Source organism: Chlorocebus sabaeus, chromosome 24 (genome assembly GCF_047675955.1).
Source record: "Chlorocebus sabaeus isolate Y175 chromosome 24, mChlSab1.0.hap1, whole genome shotgun sequence".
In the NCBI taxonomy this organism is placed as follows: domain Eukaryota; kingdom Metazoa; phylum Chordata; class Mammalia; order Primates; family Cercopithecidae; genus Chlorocebus; species Chlorocebus sabaeus.
The window spans coordinates 67,542,430-67,559,863 of record NC_132927.1 but is presented as its reverse complement, the minus strand read 5'-3'; the positions used below and the strand labels follow the sequence as shown (position 1 = coordinate 67,559,863).

The window sequence follows — 17,434 nt, the reverse complement described above, 5'->3', positions numbered from 1 at the left end:
TAATTTTTGTATTTTTAGTAGAGACGGGGTTTCACCACGTTGGTCAGGCTGGTCTTGAACTCCTGACCTCAAGTGATTTACCCGTCTCTGCCTCCCAAAGTGCTGGGATTGCAGGTGTGAGCCACCACACCCAGCCCATGTTGCCTCTGAGTTTCCTGTGAAATGGGCATCATAGTAGGGCGATTATGGGATTGCACAGGTGAAATCCGACCTTGAAAGCCTTGCAATGCCCTCTGAATGTCAGTTCTGCCCACTCTTATTATTACTATCATACCACACGCTTCTGGGTAAGGTGTACACTGTCAGAAGAAAAGACTCAGCCAACAGGAAACGAAGTGGAAAACAGGTTCAAAGAAAACAAATGCAAAGTGTGGTGGTGTCCAGAGGTTGGTGGACCTCAGTGGGTGGACCCAAAGAGGGGCTGGTGACTGAAGACCCCGGAGGGAAGGAGGAGCACTTGGCACCAGCCACGATGAGGATGATGATGATGGTGGTAGAGGAATGAGCTTTAGCATCAGAATTCCTGTTTTGTCTTTCCTAGCTGGTTGACCTCAAACAAGATATTTTAATTTTCTGAGTCTTAGTATCTCCTAGGGAAAGTGGAGATGATAATACCTACACCTCAAAGAATTGTTATACAATTTGAAAAGATTTGAAATCAAATAATTATATGAATAAATCCAGCACATGATAGGCCCTAAAGTGATTTGGGGGGACAAATAATTTATGCTTCTGTTATCTATTGCTGCATGACAAACCATATTTAAAGATATTAGCTTAGACCGGGTACAGTGGCCCATGCCTATAATCCCAGCACTTTAGGAGGCCGAGGCAGGTGGATCACTTGAGGTCAGAAGTTGGAGACCACCCTGGCCAACATGGTGAAACCCCGTCTCTACTAAAAATACAAAAATTTGCTGGGCATGGTGGTACATGCCTGTAATCCCAGCCACACAGGAGGCTGAGGCAGGAGAATCGCTTGAACCTGGAAGGCGGAGGTTGCAGTTAGCCGAGATGGCACCACTGCACTCCAGCCTGGGTAACAGAGCGAGACTCCGTTAAAAAAAAAAAGAAAGAAAGAAAGAGAAAGGAAGGGAGGGAGGGAGAGAGGGAGGGAAGGAGGGGGAGGGAGGGGAAGAAAGAGCAAAGATATTAGCTTAAAATAACGTATTTCTTTTGCTCACAAATCTGTGATTTGGGCAGGGCTCGGTGGGGATGGCTCATCTCTGCTCCTTGGAGCATCAGCTGAGATGGCCCTACCAGGGCTGGGGCATCCTCATCCAACATGACATACTGGTATGCAAGACAAGTCAAACCTGACTGTCAGCTGGGGGCGCAGCAGGAGCTGCTGGCCAGGGTTTGGTTCCGCTCAGTGTGGGCCTGTCAACGAGGCTGCTTGGCTTCCTCACAGCATAGCACTTAGGTTTCAAGAACAATTATTCCCAAAAGACAGGAAGTAGGAACTGCCAGTCTCTTCAGGCTTAGCCTCAGAAACTGGTACAGCGTTGCTTCCACGCTATTCTGTTGGTCAGGCAGTCAGAGGGCCTGCCTAGGTTCAAGGGAGGGGATTTAGACCCCCCACCTCTCGATGAGGAAAATCTCGAAGAGTTTGCAGCCACCTTGGGTCTGCCACAACTTGAGTCTTCTCTTCTGCATTTTTTTTCTGGGCGCCATGGTGATGAATTAATCTTTTGCAAAAGTTGAAGTGTTTCTCCCAGGAGAGGACCTGCAGAGCCAGAGACACGGGCCTTATCACACACAGTCTATTTTGGTCAGAATCAGTATCGCTGGACCTGACACAGGGCTGAGGGAGCAGGCATCCTACCCAGTGGCCTCTCTAGCCCTGGAACCTCTGAGGCTTCAGTCCCCAGCTTTGTCAACCCTGGGCCTTCAAAACAAGAGGGAGAAGCCAATGAGAGAGCAATTTGGATTCAAGAAAATAGATTTGAGCAGGTGGCCCGGGGTTGAGTGTAATGAGCATCTTCGAAGCTCTCGAGTTGCTAGAGAAGTCGTTTGTTTTTCAAGAGGGCTGCTTCCTGTGTATTTGGAGTGACTGTTGTCATACATTATTAGGTTACTAATTGATGGGCTGGAGCGCTCTGCAGGCAGTGGGGGCAGCAGGCCCCAGGGATTGCCATGGCAACCTCCAGGTCTGTGGTCTGTGCTGCAGCTGCAGACAGGAGACATGCCCCAGGCAGCTCAGACCTTCTCAGACCACAGGCCCTCCTGGCTGGAAGTCCCCGGTTCAGCACCAGGCCTTCGTGGAAATGCACTTCCGCTTAAGGCCACCCACTCACACTTTGAGAGTCCAAACCAACCCTCTTCTTGTTGCCTCATCCTATATCCTGACTGTTTCCCTCAGATTGTTAGCTTCTGACTTCAATTTTAGCCACGCTGGTCTTCCCAGCAGGCTACAGGAAGAAGTGGAATTTAGATTCATTTATTCACCCAAACATTCAGCATGTTTTTGTTGTGCACGGTCCCTAGCAAAGAACGAAATAGATCCAGCTCCTCCTTCCCCAGGCAGCTTCCTGTGTAAAGGAGACAACAGGCATTAACCAATAGTCATACATATTTCCATGCGTTACATTGGTAAATATTAAAATACAATGATGGACCAGGTACGTTGGCTCATGCCTATAATCCCAGCACTTTGGGAGGCCAAGGTGGGCGGATGGCTTGAGCTCAGAAATTTGAGACAAGCATAAGCCACATGGTGAGACCTTGTCTCTACTAAATATGCAAAAAAAAACCTTACATGGCAAAGGGGGATTAAGGCAGCAGGTGGAGTTAAGACTCCTAATCAGCTGACCTTAAAGTAAGGAGATGATCCAGCATTGTCACAAGGAAGGACCCTTCAAAGTGGAAGAGGGAACGTGAGGGTCAGAGGAGGAGATGGGATGTGAGAAGGACTCAGTCGACTGCTGTGGGCTTTGAAGTTGGAAGATGCCACAAGCCAAGGAATGCTAGAAGCCTCTAGAAGCTGGAAAAGACAAGGAAATGGATTTTAGAGCCTTAAGAAAGAATGCAGCCCTGCAGACTGCAGTTTGATTTTAGCCAGTAAGATCCACATCATGCTTTTGACCTCTAGAACTGCAAGATAAGAAATGGATGTTGTTTTGGCCATGTGCAGTGGCTCACACCTGTAATCTCAGCACTTTGGGAAGCCAAGACAGGTGGATCACTTGAGGCCAGGAGTTCGAGACCAACCTGGCCAACATGGCAAAACCCCATCTCTACTAAAAATACAAAAATTAGGGCCAGGCATGGTGGCTCACGCCTGTAATCCTAGCACTTTGGGAGGCCAAGGCAGGCAGATCACCTGAGGTCGGGAGTTCAAGACCAGCCTGACCAACATGGAGAAACCCCATCTGTACTAAAAATACAAAATTAGCCAGGCATAGTGGTACATGCCTGTAATCCCAGCTACTCAGGAGGCTGAGGCAGGAGAATCGCTTGAACCCGGGAGGCAGAAGTTGCCATGAGCCGAGATCGCGCCATTGCACTCCAGACTTGGCAACAAGAGTGAATCTCAAAAAAAAAAAAAAAAAAAAGAAAATTAACCGGGTGTGGTGGTGCATGCCTGTAATCCCAGCTACTTGGGAGGTTGAGGCAGGAAAGTTGCTTGAACCCAGGAGGCAGAGGTTGCAGTGACCCGAGGTCATACCACTGCACTCCAGCCTGGGCAACAGGATAATCCCTGCCACACAGAGTTGATGTAAGGATTAAACAAAGGATCGGGAAGGTGCTTAGCACAGCACCTAGTGCAAAAAGCAAATGCTGGGGAAATGGTAAAGGCAGCTCTTGATAGCGAGCCACTCCAGGCTCTTTTCTAACCCCTCGAGGGCCAGGCACGTGAGAGAACATGGGTTCTTTTTTCTCTTACTGAGCTAGCATTTCACAAAGACCTGGGCTCAGCCGATTTGAGTAAAACCAAAGAAAGTTTCACCCCTCCTTCTTCATCCCAAAGGCATGGTCCTTCCTCCAGGTGCAGTAGGGCATGTGCTGCTTGCAGAGGGGCTGGGGCAGCTTGCCGGCCCCTGGCGGTGCTGGAGGTGGGCTGGGACACCATGCCATTAGTGGTTCCTGCAGGTATAGACGATGGTGGTGTAGACAGTCTGCGTGTGCACACCCTGTTAGGCCGGGTCACCCTGTAGAGGGCCAGAGGTGCTCTCTCTGGCAGGTCGTGTCCTAGGGGTAAGCCAGGCAGTCACTGCTCAGTCAGTTCTGTGCTCCTAACCCCTGAGTCCTCCTATATGACATCAGGGAAAGCCAGCCACATTTCCGAAACTCAGAAATAGCACGTGTGTCCAAATGCACACTACTGCACCACACCAAGTTGAAGCCTTTGCTTGTAACATAAGGTCTACAAGAAGCAACTGACATAGGAAACTTTTTTTTTCTTTTTTTTGAGACAGAGTTTTGCTTTTGTCGCCCAGGCTGGAGTACAGTGGCGCGATCTCGGCTCACTGCAACCTCCACCTCCCAGGTTCAAGTGATTCTCCTGCCTCAGCCTCCCAAGTAGCTGGGATTACAGGTACATGCCACCACCCCCAGGAAATTTTTGTGTTTTTAGTAGAGATGGGGTTTCACCATGTTGGCCAGGCTGGTCTCCAACTCCTGACCTCAGGTGATCCACCTGCCTTGGCCTCCCAAAGTGCTGGGATTACAGGGGTGAGCCACTGCGCCTGGCTGGAAATAGTTTTTAAAAGGCCTGCTATGTGGTAGCATTTGCTTGGAAGGCCCAGGCTCCACTGAAGGGGATTTCCTTAGACCCCCTACCGCAGAGCAAGGGGAGTGGAGCCAAGGCTCTTGGCATGAATAAGATGGACATGTTTTAAACTGTGTTAGTCCCCAGATCAGGGACCTAGTACAGGGCTGTGGCTGCTTCCGGCAGGAAGGACTCGCGCCCCCAGTGGCCCCATGCACCGTGTGTGTCTGTTGGCTTCCTGGCTCTGGCATTGTAGCTTATAATTAGCTTCCAATGAGCCTGCCTTGGAGGGAGGTGGTTACGCCAAAATGCTGGGCCTTTCCATCCTCTGTGTTATGTATGTGAGGGAGTTTAATAAGTGCTCCTGAGAACCAGGAGGCCCCCCACGGCCACAGCCCCGGGCTTGGTTCCTGCTCTGGGGTCTGACACAGTTGCAAACATTGATGCCCACCCTATCCTTACTCATGCCCAGAGCCTTGGCTCCATGGCCTTCACTCTGCTGCTGTGCCAAACAGGATCCTACCTGCTTCACCACATCCATGGTTCCCCACCTTCGCTGCACTTTAGAACAGTCCAGGGAGCTTTAAAGCCATTGATGCTGGCACCTCACTTCCAGGGAGCATGATTTAACCAGCCTTGGGTGGGGCTCGGGCATTGTTTTTTTTTATAGGCTCCCAGGTATGTTCTCATGCACGTGGCCAGGGTTGAGCCCCAGTGACCCAGATGTTGACAGCTTCCCCCGCCCTTGCCTGGATCCTGGTATCCTGTAGGTGCTGAAAGGTGGCTAGAATTAGCCCACCCCCTTCTCCTGTATCCCCCCACCGCAGTCCTGAGGGCACCCGCCCCTAGCTCAGGCTTTCACATTCCCGGTGAGGCTGCTCACTGACTGGGTTGCATGGAGAGCAGAGGAGGATGCGTGGAGACAGCCATTCCGCCGCCCTCAGCCTCTGGCTGGCGAGTGGTTCCTCGGCAACCGCCCAGCCTGACACCACATTGGAGTTCACATGATTCTGCCTCAGCTCGGGAATGGGCAGCCTCCGGCTGGGGATTTTCTAGCCGGAGCTGGGAGGTTCAGGCTGCGGGAAGTCGCTGGAGGGAGAGCTGGGGTCGTGGTTGCAAGGGTGCCCAGGCTCCTGCAGAGCCTCTGCAGGAAGCCCAGCTGTTTGAGGTTTGAGGGCAGAGCCCAGCTGAGGCAGGCAGAGTCAGAGAGGACTCATTTCAGACTCCCCACTCAGAGGACTTCCTCCGTCCTGATTTCAGCAGCTGTCTGCTCCTCACCTGTCTTCAGAGACCACACCGCCTTCCTGAGGCCCTGAGGCTCTAGGAGAAGCTGGAAAGTACAGGTGGGGGTCCATCAAGCTGTTTCCAAACTGCGGGTTGTGACCCATTCATGGGTCAGTAAATCAACTTCGTAACTCATGACCTGCATTTTAAAAATTGAAATCGAATAGAAATGATCAGAGTGCGTGGCAAGAAGTAGGGTAAGTATTGCTTTGGGGAAGTTTGTTGCTTTGTACAGATGTGTGGGTGTGTGTGTGTCTCTGTGTGCTGGGTCGTGATGTCAGGTGTATTTCTTGCTATTGCTTGTGATCCAGAAAGTTCAAAGGCAGCAAGCTGGTGCCTAGACACCTGGGTTCTGGATTCAGATCCACCCCAACTAACTGTGTGAGTTTGAGCCTCCCTGCTTTAGCCTCTCTGGGCTTCAGGTTCTCAGAAATGGCTTAGCAATGCCAGCCCCACCTGACTCACAGGGACTTTGTGAGCCCAGATGGGACTGACCTTTGAAACAGTGACAAGGGTTCTAGAAGTCAGATGCTATGGTCCACACGGTTGCTGGAGTGAGGCGATCTGGGGGGAAATGGGGACTAAGGAAAAATGCATCCTGATTTTTCCCCGTCCTCAGAGGGAAAAATAAAGCACATTCAGAAAATGAAACAGTCTTGTTTAAAGCATGCAGAGGTTTGGCCAACTGAAGGAAAAGGAAGCTGGGCCCTCGGGAAACTCCCCAGCTCTTGTGGGTTTGGGGCTCCGTGAGCAGCCCTGGCACCGTGAGTAACTGTCTGTGTGCGTGCCGGTGTGTGCCTCACAGAAGGGGGAGCGAGTTAGATCATTATTTATGTGCTAGCTGGAATCCAGCAGTTAGGCACCTCTGTCTTCTGACTTGGGACATGCACGAGACTCCTAGCTTAGTCAGAGAGGCCTTTCCTTCCTGTTGGGAGCTTAATTTCTCTTGGTCGTTGAAGTCCTCAGAGGCCTCTATGCTGATTTGCATTTGCTAAAAGATTTGCTTCCAGGCGTTGAATCACTCTATTGTTTTTCTCAATTTCTTAGCTGGGTAATAAAGTGCTATTTTGATTCTTTTCCCCAATACCCTCCCAAACCATGGACTGGACACATGGCTGGTTTTCCTCAGTGAGCGTTGAAAACATGGTTGACGTGCTAAAGCGTAGTCCAGGTCAAGGGGGTCAGTCCCGAACCAAGCCTGGTGGCCATTGCTGCAGCATCTGTGAGGACTGGAGCTTGGCTGAGCTGGCGGCTTGAGGGTGGTGGTTCCAGGATGATCATGACAGTTAGCACGGCATCAAGGAAAGTGTGGACCAATCCGAGTTCCAGACCTGGCCTGCCGCATCTCAGCTGCAGAGTCTTCAGCAGGTTGGTTCATCTCTCTGAGCCTCAGTTTCTTCATCTGTAAAGTGGGTGCTGATGAGAGTGGTGGTGAAAGAGAGAACAGACATTCAGAAACTTGCCTGGCAAGTGCAGGCCCTTGACAGACGTGGCTTAGTTCTTCTATATATCTGTGTTTTTCCATTTATGAAATATTTTTTGCATCCACTGTGTTCTTTCATTTTCGAGGAGCAAGGTTCCTGTAGAGATGAGGTAGAGGGCAAGTCGGAGTTTCCATCTGAGGGTGCCTGTCCTCAGGGAACGGTAGAAGGGAAGGCACTGGTGAAAAATCAGGACCCTCAGACCAGTTCAGGCAGCCTGAGCAGAGAGGGGACCACGGTCATTCCTCCTCCTCACTTTCCTGTTTCTATTAATGATACCCCCACTGTCCCAGCACCCAGCCTCAACCCCCCACCATTTACCTATCCACTCACTCACCTACTCACCTATCCATCCACCCATAATCCATCTGCCACCCATTTCCTCATCCATCTATCCGTCTTCCCCTCACCCGTGCATCCATTTACACATTCACCCGCCCACTTATCCACCCACCCACCCTTCCATCAACTCACCTATCCACCCACCCATACATCTACCTGTCCACCCATTCACTCATCCCGCTATCCCTCTACCCCTTACCCATGCATCCATTTATACATTCACCCATCCACTTATCCATCCACCCACCCATCTATCCACTCACCTCTCCAGCTGCCCATATGTCCATCTGTCCAGGCATCCAGTCATCCATCTATCTGGCTACCCCATCCCTCCATTTACTCATTCACCCACCCACCTCTCCACCATCCATCCAACGAATAATTCTGGGGAGGTTATAAGGACCAGGCACCAAGAAAAATCTCCGATTGGCCCCTGGTTGTTCCCCACTTCGCTTGTAATCACTTGCCAGTTCTACAGCTGTTTCCTCTCTCGCCCTGCCTACCTCATATTTAGATCCAGTCCACTTTCAATTCCACAGAGCCACCCCTTCTCTTCCTCTTGCATTTCAGCTGTTTCCACACATTTTCCACAGGTAGAAACTCTCCTCTGCTTGGGCAGCACTTCCTCTTTCTCCTGATCTTACTGTAACTGCCGATGCTCAGGAAGGCCTTTCCTGACAGGGTGAGGTCCTCACCCATGAACCCTCACAAAATCCTGCACTCTCTTTGTGAGCTTGTTTCACTTGTCCTCTCTCCTCCCCCTTAAGACTAAAAGCCACTTGTTACTAGGGGCCAGTGTCTAGTGTTGTGCCTTCCGTATAACAGATACTCGGTGAGTATTTGTTGTATGAATGAATACTTGGGTGGATGGATGGATGGATGGATGGATGGATGGATGGATGGATGGCTGGATGATGGATACCTGAGTGGATGATCGGAGAACCATGGAAGTCTTTGCCGCAGGGTGTGACTGGCTTAGATTTCTGTTTAGAGGATGGCTTTGAAGATGGTAAAATGGAGACAGGAAGCAGCCCAAGAGGAGGCTGTTGCACTGACTCTGGGAAGGAGCTCTTGACCAAGCCCATCTAGGGTGCTGACAAGAGAGCTGAAGAGGAGGAGATGGATGTAGGAAATACTTAGGAGTTAAAAGTGGTAGAACTTGGAAATTAACTGGATGCTGTGGATGAGATGTGGGTGAAAGCTGAAGGCCAGCCATTTTTTGACATAAGTGATTGGGCAGGTGAGGATGCCCCTTCCAAGAACAGACCAGTGGAGAAAATGATGGACCCAGCGTGGTCCTCACTGAGCATGTCCTGTGAATGGCAGGAAGCCGGTTATGCCTCCATCCTGGGAGAGACCTGGGAGTCATCAGAGTGTAGGTGGGGTTGAAACCACGGAGAAGCAGCCATCCCACAGGGAGTGAAAAGGGCAAACCAGTGTTGAATGTGTGTGGGAGAGCTGCCCACTGCACCCGCCATACACAGCCTTGCATGCTAGTAATTTGTGCATGGGACATTCCTGTCTTTCGAGCTTGGAGGTTCCTTGAAACTGGGAGCCATTTCTTGCATTTTGTTTGTTTTGAGATGGGGGAGTCTCACTCTGTCACCCAGGCTGGAGCACAGTGGCATGAATATGGCTCACTGCGGCCTCGACCTCCTGGGCTCAAGCGATCCTCCCGCTTCAGCCTTCTGATTAGCTGGGACTATAGGTGTGCACCACCACAGCTGGCTAATTTGTAAATTTTATGTAGGGACAGAGTCTCGCTATGTTGCCCAGGCTGGTCTTGAGCCCCTAGGCTCAAGCGATCCTCTCGCCTCAGCTAGTGCTGAGATTACAGGGGTGAGCCATCACACCCGGGCCATTTCTTGTGGACCTCTAGGTCCCCCATGTCTAGCTTGGTGCTGTGAACATCGGAGATGCTCTACACACACTTGTGCAGTGAAAGCCAGGGTACTGGATAATTCAAGCTGCTTCATCTGTCTGACCTCGGTTTTCTCATCTCTAAAATGGACACATCTCTAAATGGCTGTTTTTAAAACTGGACAAGAGAACAGAGGTGAAAAGCTCTGTAAACTGTAAAGTATGTTGCAAATAAAAGATGTAAGTGCTCAGGTTTAATGGCTTTTTCTTGGGGCCTTGAATCATCCGGGAGACATCCCAAGGGCTGTGACCTGGTTGTGCCCACAAGGTCCCGCTGGATCACATTCCCCTGCCAGCTTCCTCTGTTTCCCTGCCTTGGGAGCTCTTGTAGGGCATGCACTCAAGAGCTGAACCCTGGACCTTCCAGACTGTCCTAGCACGTTGCTCCTCAAAATGTGGTCCATGGGTCGGCAGCATCCACGTCACGTGGCAGCTTGTGTGAAATGTAACATTCCTGAGCCCCAGCCCAGACTCACTGTGTCTGAAACTCTGGAGGTGAGGCTTAGCGATCTGTCATAACAAATTCCCCAGGGGATTCTGATGCACCTAAGTTCAAGCACTGCAGCGTTAGAATACCAAAACCCTCTTTTCTCTCCAAAATAAACGTAGGAGGTGCTTTCATCTAAACGCAGTAAATGTTTCTTCTTTGTTCTGTAGGCTTGAATGTTTCTGACTTTGGTTGCCAGAATTAGCTTATTGTTGGCCTAGGGAAGAGGAAGCACCACCCTACACGTATATACACCCGCCACTCGTAAACCATAGCCTGATGACGCTCAGTGAATTTCCAAGATGACTGGTTGTGCTTTCATGGGGGCTTCATTTGCCGTTTGGGGGGAGCCTGGGGGCCTGTGTTTTTGTGAATGGATTTTATCTTCCTGTGGGTGGATTTTGTGTGGACTGTGGAGAACCTGAAGTAAATTCAGAAAGAGGAACGGCCCTGGATAGGTGCCTTGGGGACCATTCGGGGACATGAGCTTCTGTGGATTTCCTCATATGTAAGCCTGGCAAAGCACTTGGCCCCACAGGTGTGAGCTTGCATTCAGGGACAGGCGGACTGACAAGAGAAGGTGACTAGGGCCGAATTCTGATTCACTGGGCTCTGGGCAGAGTTTTGGGATCATGGACTTCAGCAGTTCCTTTCCCCCTTTTTCTTACCACCAAAACATACAAATGAAAACAAACAAACAAACCCAAAACCCACAGTTGTGCATGGCCGGTGGAAATGTAAGACGGTGCAGCCACTACGGAAGATGGTAGGGCAGTTCCTCAAAAAATTAAAAATAGAACTAACATATGATCCAGCAGTACCAATTCTGATTATGTACCCAAAAGAACTGAGAGTGGGAACTTGAACAGATCTTGGTACACTCATGTTCATAGCAGCTCTATTCACAATAGCCAAAAGGTAAAAACAATTCCAATGTCCATCAATGCATGGATAAACCAAATGTGGGCTGCGCATACCGTGGACTATTATTCAGCCTTAAAAAGGCAGAAAATTCTGACGTGTGCTACAACATGGATGAATCTTGAAGACATTATACTACATCAAATAAGCCAGACACAAAAGGACAAATACTGTCTGATTCCATTTATATGAGGTACCTAGAATAGTCAAGTTCATAGAGACAGAAAGGGTGGTTGCTAGGGGCTGGGGAGTTATTATTTAATGGATACAGCTCACCTGAGATGGGGAGTTTGAGACCAGCCTGACCAACATGGTGAAACCCCGTCTCTACTAAAATGACAAAATTAGCTGGGCATGTTGGCGCATGCCTGTAATCCCAGCTACTTGGGAGGCTGAGGCAGGAGAATCGCTTGAATCCGGGAGGCAGAGGTTGCGGTGAGCCGAGATCGTGCCATGGCATTCCAGCCTGGGTAGCAAGAGTGAAACACCGTCTCGGGAAAAAAAAAAAAAAGTGGCTAAAATGGTAAATGTTATTTTACATGTATTTTACCACAACAAAAACAAGAAGCACCTCCCTCCACCACCATCACTGGAATTCTAGGCCAGTGCCCTGAAGAGGACGGAAGAGGTGAGTCAGAGACTGGGAGTCCCTGTTTTCTGGGAACTGAGAGGTTGGGAGCTGAGTCTCAGGCAGAGACTGTATGTGGCAGGGAGGTGGGATGTGGAGCAAGAAGACCTGGATTCTAGCAGCAACGCTTCCTTCCTCAGGCTGACTTCAGGCAAGTCACTTGCCCTTTAGAACCGTAGTTTCCTCACCTGGAAGATGGGAAGTGTCGTTCACCTATTCATCCAAGAAGTTTTTTTGTTTTTGTTTTTGAGACAGAGTCTTGCTCTGTTACCCAGGCTGGGGTGCAGTGGCATGATCTCAGCTCACTGCAACCTCTGCCTCCCAGGTTCAAGTGATTCTCATGCCTCAGCCTCCTGAGTAGCTGGGACTACAGGTGCCCGCCACAACACCTGGCTAATTTTTGAATTTTTAGTAGAGACGGGGTTTCACCATGTTGGCCGGGCTGGCCTTGAACTCCTGACCTCAGGTGATCCACCTGCCTCTTCCTCCCAAAGTGCTGGGATTACAAGTGTGAGCCACTGCGCCCCACCAAAACATTGTATTCTATCTTGCTCAAACTTATTCAAATATCTGGAATCTTCTTTGTTAAATTCTCAATAATAAGAACTTTTTTTTGAGATGGAGTCTCACTCTGTCGCCCAGGCTGGAGCGCAGTGGTGCGATCTCGACTCACCGCGTGCTCTGCCTCCCACGTTCAAGCGGTTCTCGTGCCTTAGCCTCCTGAATAGCTGGGATTACAGGAGCCCGCTAGCATGCCTGACTAATTTTCAGTAGAGACAGAGTTTTGCCATGTTGGCCAGGCTGGTCTCAAACTCCTGACCTTAAGTGATCTGCCCACCTCAGCCTCCCAAAATGCTGGGATTACGGGTGTGAGCCCACTGCATCTGGCCAATAAATAGGAACTTTTCACTGATTCCAATAAGATTATAATCTCTTACTCCTTCTCTTTGCTCCTGGAAAAACAATGCCCTGTTTGCATACCCATTATTTGATGTGGCCCTGATACTAACCCCCAAGGGCAGGTGTTTTTATCTCCGTTTGACAGGGGAGGAAACCTAGGCTGAGACAAGGTAAGTGACTTGCACAGTCTCTACCTGGCTGGCCTGGCGCTCACGTCCTGGGGCCTTGGCCTGGAGCTTTCCCGGAGCTCCATGGAGGAGAGGAGAGGTGGCTCCTGCTGGGTGAGCACCCAGGAGTGCAGGCTGTGCTCGTGGGAAACTGTGCTTTTGTTTCTTGCCAGGACGCGGTAAAATGTGGACAAGGATGGGCCTCTTCTGGAGAGGCCCCCATGAGGGACGGTGGCCTCAGTGTAAATGGACCTAAGGAGTACATTCCTGTGAGCAAATAGGACAAATGTGAATGCCACCTATTGCTGTGAATGAGGAGGGTGGCCGGTGGTGTCGCGTGGGGGTTAGAATTGATCTTTGCCCCACGTCTCCCTGAGAGAGCAGGCTCAGGGTAGGCACATGCTCATAAGAACCTCCAGCCTTCACTGCACTCCAGCCTGGGCGACAGAGTTAGACTCCATCTCCAAAAAAGAAAAAAAAAAAAAGAACCTCCAGCCTTACTTGCTACAGCAAGGGAGCATGAAAATATATAAAGGATGGGGAATAAATAGGCAAAGCCAGGGAATGGGGAGGGGAGACGTAAACTACCCTATAGTGTCTTGGTATGTGACCCATTCGGATATATTCTTTTTTTTTTTTTTTTTTAATTGAGACAGAGTCTCCTCCTGTCACCCAGGCTGGAGTATAGTGGCACGATCTTGGCTCACTGCAACCTCTGCCTCCCGGGTTCAAGTGAATCCCCTGCCTCAGCCTCCCGAGTAGTTGGGATTACAGGTGTCCGCCACCATGCCCAGCTAATTTTTGTATTTTTAGTAGAAACGGGTTTTTGCCATGTTGGCCAGGCTGGTCTCGAACTCCTGACCTTAAGTGATCCGCCCACCTTGGCTTCCCAAAGTGCTGGGATTACAGGTGTGAGCCACCGTGCCTGGGGCTCCCATTCAGATCTATTCTTCTTGTTATTTATTTATTTATTTATTTATAGAGACAAGGGCTTGCCATGTTGCCCAGTCTGGTCTTGAACTCTTGAGCTCGAGGGATCCTTCCACCTCCCAAAGTGCTGGGCTTACAGGTGTGAGCCATCATGTCCGACCATTCAGATACTCTAGTTGAACTGGAGTTAGTGGGCTAGTACACCTTCTAAATTAAATGAGCAAAGAATTTAGAATGGTGCCTGACACACAGTAGGTGCTACATACATGTTAGCTACTATTATAAGGCTTTCCCGCCTCTGACTTTCAGGGTCTTGCCCACCACCAGCGATGCCTAGCCCTTGGTAGATCTTGAACCACCTTCTATAAACAGGATGGCGGTGGAGAGACAGGCCCAGTCGCTGAGCCCATGAGGAGTGTGGCCCCTTCAGGCCCAAAGATGGGGAACATCACTGCAGACAACTCCTCCATGAGCTGTACCATCGACCACACCATCCACCAGACGCTGGCCCCGGTGGTCTATGTTACCGTGCTGGTGGTAGGCTTCCCGGCCAACTGCCTGTCCCTCTACTTCGGCTACCTGCAGATCAAGGCCCGGAACGAGCTGGGCGTGTACCTGTGCAACCTGACGGTGGCCGACCTCTTCTACATCTGCTCACTGCCCTTCTGGCTGCAGTACGTGCTGCAGCACGACAACTGGTCTCACGGCGACCTGTCCTGTCAGGTGTGCGGCATCCTCCTCTACGAGAACATCTACATCAGCGTGGGCTTCCTCTGCTGCATCTCTGTGGACCGCTACCTGGCTGTGGCCCATCCCTTCCGCTTCCACCAGTTCCGGACCCTGAAGGCGGCCGTCGGCGTCAGCGTGGTCATCTGGGCCAAGGAGCTGCTGACCAGCATCTACTTCCTGATGCACGAGGAGGTCATCGAGGACGAGGACCAGCACCGCGTGTGCTTTGAGCACTACCCCATCCAGGCATGGCAGCGCGCCATCAACTACTACCGCTTCCTGGTGGGCTTCCTCTTCCCCATCTGCCTGCTGCTGGCGTCCTACCAGGGCATCCTGCGCGCCGTGCGCCGGAGCCACGGCACCCAGAAGAGCCGCAAGGACCAGATCCAGCGGCTGGTGCTCAGCACCGTGGTCATCTTCCTGGCCTGCTTCCTGCCCTACCACGTGCTGCTGCTGGTGCGCAGCGTCTGGGAGGCCAGCTGCGACTTCGCCAAGGGCGTCTTCAACGCCTACCACTTCTCCCTCCTGCTCACCAGCTTCAACTGCGTCGCCGACCCGGTGCTCTACTGCTTCGTCAGCGAGACCACTCACCGGGACCTGGCCCGCCTCCGCGGGGCCTGCCTGGCCTTCCTCACCTGCTCTAGGACCGGCCGGGCCCGGGAGGCCTACCCGCTGGGTGCCCCCGAGGCCTCCGGGAAAAGTGGGGCCCAGGGCGAGGAGCCCGAGCTGTTGACCAAGCTCCACCCGGCCTTCCAGACCCCTAACTCGCCAGGGATGGTAGGGTCTGCCACGGGTGGGTTGGCCTAGCCTGGGTCCCCCGCAGGTGGGGCCCTGTGAGGCCTGAGCCTTCAGCCCACGGGCCTCAGGGCCGGCCGCCTCCTGCTTCCCCCAGCACCAGTGCCGCTTTCTGCGGAGGCAGCGAGGCCCCGTGACTCCAGAAGTCTGCTGTCCCTTGCTGAGCCCGCTGGGACCGCCGAGGGTGGGAATAAGCCCCCGTTGGCTCATGGTGTCCTCTGCTGCGGCTGCGATGTGGCCAGGCTGGGGCTGCTGGTTGGGGGAAGACAGTGAGCTGCGCTCCCTGGCCTGCTTCCCGCAGGGTTTGTGCATGGGGAGTATGAGGACTTGGGTGGGAGGCTGGGCGTTCACCTGCCAGGGCCTTCCAATGCCACCATTGTCACAGACAATGCCTGTCCAGGTGTCCTGGTGGGATCAACGCTGGAGCGCCGCCTACAACAGGGTGGGAAGAGAAAACTGGATGGGGAAGGAAGGCAGGAGAGGGAAGGAAGGGAGGAGGGGGAAGGAAAGGAAGAAGGGGAAGGAAAGGAGGAGGGGAGAAGGAAGGGAGGAGGGGAGAAGGAAGGGAGGAGAGGAGAAGGAAGGGAGGAGGGGGAGAAGGAAGGGAGGAGAGGAGAAGGAAGGGAGGAGGGGGAGAAGGAAGGGAGGAGGGGGAAGGAAAGGAGGAGGGGGAAGGAAAGGAGGAGGGGGAGAAGGAAGGGAGGAGGGGAGAAGGAAGGGAGGAGGGGGAAGGAAAGGAGGAGGGGGAGAAGGAAGGGAGGAGGGGAGAAGGAAGGGAGGAGGGGGAGAAGGAAGGGAGGAGGGGAGAAGGAAGGGAGGGGGTGTTGGGTTGGGGGAGTAGGGGTAGTTATAGGCAGAGAAGGACCCTGGCTCCAGCCACAAGAACAGGGAGAGCCACCTGCCGCTCCAGCAGACCTGCCCACCTCCACAGAAATGCTAGCCCTTCAGACCTTCTGGTCAGTGGGCTGGGACCAGCTCTGACTGGGGATGTCCTCCAAGGCCTGGGACTCCGGTTCCTCAGAACCAAGAGGCTACCTGGGCTTCCTCCAAGAAGGGGCCAGTGGCTAGGAGCAGAAGTTGGCATCAGTAAACATTTCTGGAATCTACCAAAGGGAGGCCCAAGTAGAACCCCTTCCTCAGTCTCCCTTCCCCTCTTCCCCCCAACTTTTAAGAGGTTGATCCTTTGTGCTGTGTCTCTTAGCCCTTTCATCGGGGATGCCCAGAGGCAGACAGCCCAGGCTGGAGGTGCCCCAGGGAAGGGTGCTCACAGTGGTCCCAGGGATACACTTGGCTTCGACTGCACAGCCCCTGATCAGATCCTTGTGGAGGGTGTCCGATGACTTGGGGAGGTTCTCTTCCCCTTCCTAGAGGAGGAAGTGACCAAGTTTGAAGGCAGCAGAAATGACCACACAGCCAAGAAGAGCCCATGCAGCTCAGCCCAGGATCTTACTGGGTCAATGACATTGGTGGAAGCCTCCATGCCTCCTCATTCCACAGCACCTCCTCCTATGTTGACCTTAAACACCGGCTCCCCACTGATACAGACTGGGATGAGCTGAGGGCACTCTCATTTACTATCAAGAGTTGTATTTTTGTATTGTCCTCTCTTTTTGCCAAGTCTACATGTGTTGACTGTGCAATGGATTTATGTAGCCAACTTCAGTCTGCAAATAAAGCAAAGTAACTGGACTCCTTGGGAGTATGCTGCAGTCCTTATGGGGTAGGGGGGTCTTCAACACCAGGGGGTCTAGAGGGTCCTTGAAGAACCAAAGGAGTCAGGAAGGGGCAGAGGTTGAACTTCTCAGGGCAAACTCAAGCAGAGCAATTAGGGATTTGCACTTGATTACCCAGAAAATGTTCAAGAAGGACACAGCCCTCGAGTGAAGTAGAACCTTCTCTCCCTCCACTTGAGATTCATAAAGTGCCTACAATGTAGTGTTGCAAATTTGCTGTGTGGTTTAACTTGGTCAACTCCCTTTTGAGGATAGAGCCCAGTCATGTGGTTTGGAGAATATCACCCACTCTGTCCTTGGCCCTATGACCCCTTGTACTTGCTAGGTAGCTGCTCCCCACAGTGAGGGAGGGCTCCATCAGACCACCCCCTCCTCACTAGAGAAGATTCCCAAAGCAGAAGGGCCT

The 17,434-nt window shown here is 51.9% G+C and overlaps 1 protein-coding gene across 4 annotated transcripts in view; it reads left to right on the top strand.

Moving 5' to 3' along the window:
* The window catches only part of GPR68 (G protein-coupled receptor 68), a 28,201-nt gene extending 12,386 nt beyond the window's left edge, over nucleotides 1-15,815 (top strand). Inside the window, exons 1-2 of one of the 4 annotated variants that reach the window (XM_007987596.3) lie at nucleotides 5,214-6,054; nucleotides 14,081-15,815. In XM_007987596.3, coding sequence (XP_007985787.1) covers nucleotides 14,180-15,307 — 1,128 coding nt within the window. In that variant the 5' untranslated portion in view covers nucleotides 5,214-6,054; nucleotides 14,081-14,179 and the 3' untranslated portion in view covers nucleotides 15,308-15,815. The other 3 variants (XM_007987593.3, XM_007987595.3, XM_007987594.3) reach the window with 3 other exon arrangements.
* Nucleotides 15,816-17,434: the final 1,619 nt, after the last annotated feature.